Consider the following 11,990-nt stretch of genomic DNA (forward strand, 5'->3'; position numbering starts at 1 on the left):
TAAATGTCGAAATGAGGGCAACATATTTTTTTTTCTTTTCAGATGTTTTTGAATAAACTCTGCTTCATATGAATACAAAAACAGGTCTAATAAAGAGGAACAATTAGAACACATGGCAATTCTAACAGATTGTTGGAAGACCTGGTCTCCAAAAAGTACATATTAGATATTGACAATCAGAATTTAAGATCTTTTTAATATCAACTTTGGAGTATGTAAAGCCTGGTCTTTAATTTGTCATGGGGCATGGTTGTATATAGTCTTGAAATGGCGTGCGATTTGATACTTTGGATTTTGAAAAATTTGTGATTTTAAATTTTCTAATAGTTCCTTTAGAGTCTTTAAGTATCCACATCTGACTAACACCACTTCTCAAATATGTTGTGCAACACTCTTGAGATTTCTCCTTTGTTGCTGTTAATAAATTTGTGAGGAGTAAAGAGGGAGGCTTCGTTTTTTTCTTGTTTGCTTAACACCCTTCGCTAATTTTTCACTCATATTGAAAATCCATTACTTGCTGCTGGAGGGCTGCAAATTCAGACTTGTACTCGGCTTTTACGGCCTTTGAGCAGTGAGGGATCTTTTTCGTGCAAGCACCTACTGCGACACGGGACCTCGTTTATACGGTCTCATTCGAAGGACTGGCCTCCACGTCCTGCAGTGGGATTCGGACCCGCAACATAAGGATTAATTCCTCACTCCACAAATCAAGAGCAAACGCTATAACCACTACATAGGCCACGCAGCGACTAAGGCTTTTTAAAAAACATTTAGTAGAACACGCTATGAATCTCTATTTATAAAGATTTTTATGTAATTTAGGAATCAGTATAGGTATAGTAATTCAAATATTCAATTTGGTTGATATGAATATTAAAAATATTTAAAACTGACGTATGATTTTGAAAATTTTCCTCCTTAGAAAGGGAACTATGAGTATAAGTTGGAAGTGAAAAAAAGACACATTATTACAAAACATTTTTTAAAAAATTTCATTTATTTTGTTATGTACACAAATTAATGTAACAAAATACATTTTAGGAGGTTTAAAAAAAAAGAATGTTACTTATAGCACGCAATTTTGTATAAATATTTATAAATAATATGATGAAATATAAAGAAAAAAATATCAAATAATATCTAGCTCTGCACCTTTGTTAACACATTCAGAATCTTCAAATGATCTGTAAATTCCCGGAGTGTGTGCTGCGCCAGTAGCAATTTCGACATTTGTTTTGTAAAAATGGCGTTCTACCTCTTTTTTCAGAGGAAGTGACGTTACACCAGTATAAAGGGGTAGGAAAAATAATGTGGTAAACATGACTAACAATAATAAAGCTTGTTCCACAAATAATGCAATGATTATGCTACAAATAACAGCAAAAACTGAATATCCCCAAAGATGTTTTAGACTGGATATGAAGCAATTGGACGCTCTAAATTCGTCTTCTACTGCCCTCTGCGGGATCCATTTAACATTAGCACCAAGGTTCGCTTGTACTGCTTTCACAAATCTAACACAACCCACTATTGCTTCTGGTGTGAATTGTAAAATAGAAGCGATAGTTTCAATAATGACATATTTGTAGTTCTTCTTATTACACGTTGCAAATTTTGGGAATACAAGAACTAGAAACATTACAATGATGATAGAAGCATATCTGTATCGGAGATGTACGCTGATGTGAATAAGAACGTAAAAAAGTAAGAATGGTTTCATCATCATCTGTCTGAGAGCAGCATAGGCAATGAAACTGCTCACAAAATCGAGATGAGACTCGGTACGAAGTTTTGTAGGGTTAAACTTATCTCCTTTCATCTGCCTTTGAATCCATCTCATAAGCCTCCCTACGGCATTCTTCCAGAAGTACATCGCTAAAAGCACTTCTCCTCGATTCCAGCGTCTTTCTCGAATGTTCCATGTAACGAAATTAAATGAGGGTGCTTCTAGGAGATACGCCGAACCCGCATATAAAGGTTGTAATAATGCTGCCTCGAAAGTGTCATGACTCAAAACATCGACAGGAACTCGCTCTATTAAATTATCTCTTGTCCCAATCACTCTTTCAATATATATTTTATTTTTTATCATTGCCTTCCCAAAGTAAGCTGATTGACCAAGCAAAGCCATCACTGCATTTGTCATTGGTTCATAAATAGACTGTCTCATTGCTTCTATGTGCATAAAAATTGTGTCTGTGTCATTGCAATACAGTTTGATGGCAGGCTGTATGATTCCTCGCTCAGGATTCGCTGCAGCGATGGACAATAACTCATAAACACACCCATCTGGTACACCAGTATCACCGTCTAACACTAAAGTATAGTCAAATTTTCTTCCAAAAATGTTATTCACGTCTTCTGAATCGTGAAATAGAGGCTCTGAGTACGGTCTAGCATCCCTGCCATAAAATTCTCTGTCACAGTATGTGAAAGCTAAGTCATCCCCTTCCGAAAGGAGCATCAGGTCCTGGTACTGTCCACACTTGCGTAATACGCGACTGACACGATGTATAACCATAAATTCACGCGCAAATCGATCACAAATATCATGCAAGTACTCTGTAATAAATACAGATTTCTCCACATCATCGTATAATTTCCACAAATGTTCCAAATGTGCAGGATTGATTGAATCAAAATCCTCTTCAGCAAAAGATACCCCTTCCTGGAATAAATGATCATATATGAGGGATCTGTATTTTTGTACTACTTCTATTTCGTAGTCTTTAAGTTCTTGTGCACCAGTTGCACTAACAAGCACAGCTGAGACATTAGGACTCAGGTTCCCCATGAAAGCTTGGAACATATTATCCAAACAATCGTCAATTTCATCTTTACTGAGCGCAAGAAGATTGTAGTTCAAAAGAATGGTAAACCTGTCACACTTGGCTCTTTGTGGGTCTCGAGTTTCTCCACCTATTAATAATGTAGCCACAGTTTGCATGGGGAATTCCATCACGCTTCCCTGTAAAACACCCAATACTACAATGATGAAGATGGCGTTTATGTAGTTGGTTTTGGTCCAATCCACGTTCAACACGTTTAATAAGATGGCGATAAAGGCAAGTAAAATCCAAATCCCAAAGAATATAAACACTCTCTTGTTTCTATTCATGTTTTTTAAATAACTTCTTCCAATTCCAAACAACCTGAAAATGAAAGGAAGGAATTTACAAAGAACGGCAAAGAATCATACATTAAATAGCTCTCGATAATGCCAAACTGCAATTCCTGATCTCTTTTTCAAGTTTTTCGTTAGTTATCAGAATCAACCAAACTTTGGCTGAGAAGGAAAAAAAGTTTGTGTCAATGTATTTCTCTGTCGAAAAATAGTTTCGGAAAATATTTTTAATACTCAAGTTGCCTTGTAAATTTTAGAAATATAATAAAGAATGATGAATATTAAAAATTCATGTAATTGCACATGACTAGATCTCATGAAAAAAGTGACCCCCCCTTACTTGCAAGTTAAATTATGTCAGCATGCGAGAAAAGTACGTCATCAGGCAAGATAATTATGTCTACATGCAAGATAAGTATGCTAATATGCAAGTTACCATTTTTTTTTTTTTAGAGAATTAGATTTTATTACGGGTAACTTAACTTACTAACGTCAGTATCTGACATCATACATGCGAGATGCAACATAATTATTTAGACATGCAACCAACTTATGACAACATGCGATATAATTATGTACACGCATGCGACTTATTTATGTCAACATTCGAGATATTTATGTTGGTATGCAACTGTTCGAAATAACTATTTTGCATGTTGACATAAGTAAGTCGCCTGTCAACACATAAAAAAGTCGCATGCTTACATAACTATCTCGCATGTTTACGTAAAAAGGTCGCATGGCAACATATTTATCTCGCATGTTGACATAAAAAGGTCGCATGGCAACATAATTATCTCGCATGTTGACATAAATAATTTAAATCGCATGTCTACATACTTATGTTGCATCTTGCATAGATAAATGATATCAGAAACTGTAAACAAAGTTGTCCATATTAAAATCAAAATCTTATGTAAAAAATGGTATAAACTTTAATGTCAACATATAACTTGCACGTAGACATTATTATTTGGCATGTCGACATAATTTATCTTGCATGTAGAGGGCAGAAATATGCCACCATACTGATGTTATGCTTTTTTCCTTTCTGATTCTATTGTTTTAATCACAGAATGTAGTCAACAGTTTATTCCGATAAAGCACAAGATGTTCTAGCAATCGCCTGTTATGAAAGTATGACCGGATACTGTTATGAAATGTGGCATCAATATTGCTTACTCAAGATATGTAGATTCAAGGTGGTCGAAACATGTTGGAACGGATAAAACTATTTTCAGTCCTAGTAATTAAAGCTTACTTTCTCTTTCTATGTAATTTTTATGTCTCTGCAATGCTGGAGATTGATTGATACACGTGTAAATACTGTACATAAAAGAGCTCTAAGTATACATATGGAATTGTCAAAGTATTCTTTAATTATCATGATTATAACGTATTCAAATAATAAAAAGTATATATATTAATAAATTAAGATAAGAAAAAGTAGATATGACTTATTACATGAAATATATCACCTGTAATATTGTAAACACTTATTCTTTAATACTTATATAATCAATATGATATAATAGTAGTTGCCGTCATAAGATTCTCCACGCCATCACCAATAAAGAATTAAAAGTATCTTACCAAAGGAGAACTCCACATGAAGGCCTACACACCTCTCAATAGACCAGACATAATTTCATGATATTTTTACACACGTAATGAATTAGGTCGTGCAATGTGTAATACCGACAAGCAAATAATTAAACCTGTCTTGGTATAAAAGGGCGTGTTTCGGAAGAAACAATCCATCACAAATAGTGGATCAATGCCGAGGTGTTCCATTCCTTTACGTATGAAATCTGTAAAAACAATGAAATTTATTCAATTTGTAATTCGCCATTCTCTCCCTACAAATCACGCTGGAGGTAAAAAATATGACGTGTCTTTGTCTAATTTGCATACTCGTGGGATCAGAAACTTTTGTTATTTATAAATGTTTTTATAGATGGTATTTGATCTATAATGCGTTAATTCTAGATAAATACTTAACATTGTAAGTGAGACCACAATCCTTTTTAAATATAGAAAATTCCAAATTGACATTAATATTTTGGTTGCCTTCAGTTCGAAGTTCATAAAGATTAAAGCTATTATAAAAATGCTACAAAGCTAATCTACAATTTATGAAGGCTGCATGTTGTTTTAATCACAGTCCGAGCTGCACATTATTTGAATACATTAAACAATTTTAGTCTACTTAATTAGAATTATTAACATTCAAAACATGCAGCCTAACAGAAAAAAAATAAATCAAATTTAACTTTATGAATTCAACGAATGCTAATAAAATGGAAATATTGTACACTCCAAGGAAAAACAAAGAATATTTATATTAACTTTTATCACCAGAAATGTTTCTCATCAAATGCAAACTTGTCGAAAATTAATGACCAAAGGTAATTATAAACTACAGAGAAATATCGTCTGTATAGATTCCCTAAGGCCCGCAAGTAATGACATTCATCAATCAAGAATAGAAGTAGGGGGAAAATGATTGAAAAAATATTGTAAATAACTAAGTTATTAACAAGGAAATTGACATTTTCTCGTAATTCTAAAGAATTTTATCACTTTATTTAAAACAGTCCTGTTTTCAAACCTGTTAAACACGTTTTTGATATGAATAATGAAATAGTCATTCTCTGAATGTTTGAGTTCAGTCACCTTTTTAGATAAAAATTACAATTAATGAATTTTTGCACATCATGGTTCGCCATTATCATCTAATATACAATGATACAAAATAAAATCAAATATACAATGATACAATATACAATCAAATATACAATGATACAATATACAATGATACAATATACAATCAAATATACAATGATACAATATACAATCAAATATACAATGATACAATATACAATCAAAAATACAATGATACAATATATAATCAAATATACAATGATGCAATATATTAATGATACAATATACAATGATACAAATATACAATGATACAAATATACAATGATACAATATACAATCAAATATACAAAAAATGTACAATGATACAATATACAATCAAATATACAATGATACAATATACAATCAAATATACAAAAAATGTACAATGATACAATATACAATCAAATATACAATGATACAATATACAATCAAATATACAATGACACAAATATACAATGATACAATATACAATCAAATATACAATGATACCATATACAATCAAATATACAATGATACAATATACAATCAAATATGCAATGATACAAGATGCCTGTTAAACACGAGTGACTGAAGCACCGTCAGTCTGTAGCCTTTATCGTGTTTTATACTTTTAATTGCATATGACCTTGATCTTATCAAAAATGTCCTTGATTAGTGTTGTGACATATAGTTTCTAGCTAATGCTTATTAAAGTTATAGGAAAACGCAGAGTCAAGCAGAATAACAGACAGAAGGACTTGATATAATATTCTTTTCCATCTTTGATTTCAGAACATCGAAAAAAATATTTGCATAACTTTAAAAGCAACCTTAGAAATAATGAATGGATTAAATCACCATTATGATATTGCTGTACAAATCCAAATATACTTAACTATCTAAATAATAACAATTAATTGGTGCAAATGCATCGTGTAAATACCTGAATATCCCCCTCAGAGAGAGAGAGAGAGAGAGAGAGAGAGAGAGAGAGAGATACCTTCTTGCTCTGTGATTGATGAAGTTTTGAAGTTTACATTTTTTCTAAAGTCTTTCATCTACAATAAAGTTTGAAGTTTAATCTATTTAGGAAATAACTGGTTTATAAAAATACACTCTATAGTACATATAACTTTATATAAAAAGAGAGAGAGAGCTGTGTACATTTTTGCCTTGTCTTCGTAAGTGCTTACAAGAGAGTGCTATTATTGTGTATAGTGAGTGACATCTTTAACTAACGACCATCTCCGTAATAAATTTGTTACCTAGTTATCTATCACGGTAACTAAACAAAAACATGAAACGCTCTGATGGAGCGAGCTGGGGACGCGTCATAAAATCTGGAGGGAAATAAATCAAAGAAAACAAAATATACTATAACATGAAATTTTTGGACAAGAAAAAATAAAAGCAGTTTATAAAAAAGACAATTACAGTGACAGTAGGACTATTCAATGATTTAAAACTTTACTTATAAAAAATAAATTAAAGGGGTCCAATTTGGGAAAAAGTGGTTCTCTTGTTCAAAATTCTCTAAGAATTTCTTTCTGAAACTCTGAGTGGTACAGTGAAACATACTAGAAGCATTTTCCATGCATCTCTGATTAATATAGGGCACAGAAGTACCTGAAATGAAATCTGCTCCAAAAACTTTAACCTGGGACGCCGACGTCGAGGGTACTACATAAGCTCCCCCCAATTTCGTTGATGTGAGCTAAAAAGTACGTGTCAAACTGTAAGAGAATTTTAAAGGTAAGAAAAAGTACTTGTAATGATATGGTTTATTGTGAGCTTGAAAGAGGATTCTTAAACATAATTTTTGCATGAAAGACATTGTAACTCTTTCTTATCATCATTTGTTAGTATTAGAGATTGTTCTATCTGACGTATCCGTATACGTATCCGTATCCGTATCGAAGTATGAGAGGCATCTCGATCCCGATGATTTAACCGTTGGGTAACATTTCCATCGTTTCTTGTTTGATTTTAACCTCATTCATTGGAAAATAAGATATATAGTAATATTTCTAATGAAACGTATCAAGTTGCTGTTCTCACCTATTATTTTATGGAAGGATTTTTAAAAAAATAAAATTAGTACAAAAAAATATGTATATTTTTATTAAATTGTTAAAAAATTAAAAAAAAAAAAGGTTCAAAAAGGGACTTTGTCTACATCAAGCAGACACTTAAAATTGATTAACAAAGTGAAGAAGGGGGAAGCTGGGCCGAGGCAGGGAGAAACTAAACTAAACTAAAAAATGACAAGTCACCTTATCAAAACTTTGACAATAAAAACGTGACCATACTGAATACTCTGTGTGTGTGTGGGTGGGGGGGGGGGGGTCACTGAAAATTTCCATCCTCATTTTCTTTTTTGTCATTATCAACATTCTGTATATCATTTGATTATATTTGATGGACATAGTTCTCCAGAGAAGCTTTGGAAAACTGGCAATTCTGGGGTGGTTTGAAGACTCTAAATTCCCTAAATTGTTAGGTGATAACCGTATCCGAAATTCCAGAGAGCTTGAGAAAGGACTACGATTTCCGAAAGTGTTGCAATTACACGCAGTTTTTGTCGAGGATGAATTAACAATTGTCGATAAAAGGAGATAAACGGAGAAATTTTTTTATGTCTTATACATTACTTTATATACATGTTTACTAAAGTTTACTTAAATGATTTATTTATTGAAATTAAGATGACTGTAATTCTTTGTGTACAAGCGGGATCAAAACTCTGAAAAAATGCTGATATTTTATCTATATATGTTTTGTATAAATTTATCCTTTATTCTGTGTTTTTTTTTTATTTCTCTGCTACGTTGAAGCAGCCTCTTCTATTCAATTCTATGAACTGCGTGTTGAATTGACTCACACTTGTCCCAATCTGGGCCAAAATGCATAAATAAATAAAAATAAAAATATATAAATAAATAAAAATCAACTGGATGGACAAGGTAGCATAGAAGAAATAGATAAATCTTTTGTTTTGGCATTTTTTAGTCTAATGTTCTTTTCTTTTTTATAAAAAGAGAGTTAAGATAATGAATACCCTATTTTGAAACAGTTCTATATCAAACCATGAATTATAATACACATGTACGACAACAAGAGAACTAAAAAGAAAGATCAAATTTAACAACTGAATTTTCATTTCATTACCTATTTTTGTCGCCATGAAGTCTTTTCAAGTTATTACTGCTGAAAGGACAAAATATAAAACAAAATCAAGCCGTGTGAGAATAGGCCCGAAAGTAGCAATTTCAACTGGGGAGGGGAAGGGGAGACATACAGGTATTTGTCAAATAGTTCATTGAAAAAAAAAATGAAGAAAGTCAACAGACGCTATGAAAGTTTGTGTGTGTTCCGGGGGGGGGGGGGGGGACTGGCATTTTTAAGCATATACTGGTAAGGGTCTGGAAGCAAATTCTCTTTAGAAAACTGCTACACGGTTTTATTGATTGTGTGGATATCAACGTCTTTTGCATTTAGTGTGTGAGTGAGGGGGTTAAAGTTTATGTCATCTAATGTAAATTACAGAATCAATCAATAAAATGTCCTGATGTTAAGAGGGAGAGAGGCCGGGGATCCCGATAAATGTTTTTAAGCAAAATTTATTGAATTTCATTATCTTTTTTTTTTTTTTAATTTTCCAGCAAAATAACAAACTTTTACAGCAGCTTAATACATTTTTTATTAGAAAAAATACCATATGCTATTCTTTAATGAATGGGGCTGCTTTAAAACCAAACAAATAACGATGGAAATTATAGTAAATAGTTTAGACATCGGGATCGATATGCCTCTCTCACCTCGATATACTTATATACTTATACGGATACGTCAGATAGAACAATCTCTATTAATAAACATTCAGGAAAGTCGGTTCAGTAGTGATGGATATGTCCTCAGTATATATATTGACTATTAAAGTTTGAATGAAATTTTTTGTTTGTGTTTAAGAAAGATTGTGTAATTTTTTATGTAATTGTTCTTAAAAAGAATATTTTACCTTTTTCATGTTTTTTTCGCTGATTTATAAATATTTATTTATTTATTATATTAATATTATTATTTAGTAGCAAATGAAATAAATTCTTCAATATTTTCTTAGTTTTAACCACAAATGAGTACTTTAACTTGTAATTATTCCAAATAATCATTATTCATTTGATTTATATTAAAAAGAATTTATTTACCTTGTGCAATGACATAAAATACAAACTGCCTTGATAACAGTCTTGAATTTTTTCATTGGTACATGTAGATACATGAGTGTTTCACACTCTATCTCAGTAGATTATCTGTGTTTCTTTGTGCTTTTGAAGTACATAAGGTATTTCTTAATGTAAATTAGGACAAAAATTGCACTGTTAACACACAAATTCTGCTAGTAGGGACCTACCTTAAGTTACTGGTTAAAATTACAAAATGGTGATAATTGTATACTAAAGTCATGTTTACAGGATATGGTAGAAAATGATGTGTGGATTACAAACATAAGAAATGGATTCAATCTGAATGGTCCATCAGATCTGTATAACAACAGTAATGTTGATTCACACTCTGTTAAGATATTGTATGAAAGCATTTGTGATATTTTCAAACAAAAAACATTGTTAAATATCAATGTTTCATTCCAAGGATTTTTATACCGACATTTCGTGGATATTTTTACTTTACAATCATACTAAACATTTACACACAAATTATAGAACATGTGTTTCCTGAATAAGATCATGTGCTCATGATTTGAAAATTGAATGAGAAAGAAATAATGATACCCCAAGGAATTGTAGAAAATGTGATCTTTGTACTACAGGTGATTTAGAAGTTGAATTTCATTTTATACTTAAATGCCCAAAATTTGAAAATTTGAGAAAAAAGTATTTCAAAAACTATTACTCCTGTCGCCCTAGTGTTTATAAACTAATACAACTGTTGACCATTTCAAATACATACCTGTAGGAAATGTATAACCTTGGAAAATATATATTTTTTGCAAACCTTTAGAAACAAGCATTCTGAGAGTATTGCATTAGCAATACTAGTCCCCTACCGGCAAGTGTAATCTGGTTCCCGTTAAAAATTGAAAATGCCATAATTCAGTCAAAAATCAATGAAGCGGAACAAAATGCAAACTTGATCTATAACTCATCAAGGTACACTTACATACCAAAAATCAGCTCAATATCTGCAAGCGTTTAGAAGAAAGGTGCGGAAAACCAAGTGGGACAGACTGACAGACAGGCAGACGGACGGAGAGACTCAGAGGAAACCTATAGTCCCCTTCGGTTTCACCGGTAGGGGACTAATAAACTGCTGGATTTATAAATGCTTTAATTATTTTACAATATTATGCTATAAATGTTGCTCTATTGTGTACTGTATTTAGGAATGTATTTATACCTATAAGAAGTATGTCTTTCAGTTCGATAAAAATCTGAAACTCTGATTTCTATTTAAACACTGGTCTAGCCGTTACCATGACTATCCTGTAATTTGTATTAATGATATTGATCAAATCACCGTTGAGCACTGTGAATTGGTATGTGCTATCTTTGCAGTTATCTATCAAATTATCTTTTTAAAGAAAGATTGTAAATGAAGTCATAGTTCAGACTTAGTTTTGATTATGGTGACATTGCAGAATGAACTTGTGTGACATCTTCTCTGGAAAATTATCAATATCTGATTTCGTAGACATGTTTCATGCTCTTCTTAATTTTTTGTGTGTGTATTGAAATAGAAATAAACTATGTATCCATGTATAGTTTTCTGATCAAGATAAACAGAATGTTTCTAATTTCTGATGTGTGGGGTTTTTTTTTAGTCTTCTTGTGTATAATTATATGGAAAGAGCTTCCTGAAAAAAGTGTCAAGAAAATGTAAATGTGTATTTTGGTTTGATAAACCGGTTAATCGGTCGGAAGGTCTTGTGGTTAACCGATTAGGAATTCTGTATTCGATTGACATTTATACTATATATATATATATATATATATATATATATATATATATATATATATATATATATATATATATATATATATATATATATATATATATATATTAACTACATATGAATCGTGATCAAAACAGAGTTACCGATCGAAAGAGGATGAGTAGTCCTCTTAGGCACCTGATCCCATCTCGGATGCTTCCAGGGTTTCTATTT

At 31.8% G+C, this 11,990-nt stretch overlaps 1 protein-coding gene across 1 annotated transcript; it reads right to left on the minus strand.

Moving 5' to 3' along the window:
- Nucleotides 1–1,049: 1,049 nt before the first annotated feature.
- LOC133181273 (glucans biosynthesis glucosyltransferase H-like) lies at nt 1,050–4,963 on the minus strand. The gene is made up of 2 exons (XM_061315803.1): nt 4,718–4,963; nt 1,050–3,152 (listed from the first exon to the last, which is right to left on the minus strand). Exon 2 carries the CDS (start codon nt 3,116–3,118, stop codon nt 1,130–1,132), a length of 1,989 nt encoding a protein of 662 aa, XP_061171787.1. The 5' UTR covers nt 3,119–3,152; nt 4,718–4,963; the 3' UTR covers nt 1,050–1,129.
- Between the last annotated feature and the right edge of the window lie 7,027 nt (nt 4,964–11,990).

The sequence above is a fragment of the Saccostrea echinata genome, unplaced genomic scaffold (genome assembly GCF_033153115.1).
Source record: "Saccostrea echinata isolate AGI-Se365-2 ecotype Australia unplaced genomic scaffold, CSIRO_AGI_Sech_v1 ptg000008l, whole genome shotgun sequence".
NCBI classification, from domain to species: Eukaryota; Metazoa; Mollusca; class Bivalvia; order Ostreida; family Ostreidae; genus Saccostrea; species Saccostrea echinata.

What these genes read in the sequence shown, in the direction of transcription:
- LOC133181273 (XM_061315803.1), bottom strand. Translation starts at nt 3,118, where the DNA reads ATGAATAGAAACAAGAGAGTGTTTATATTCTTTGGGATTTGGATTTTA.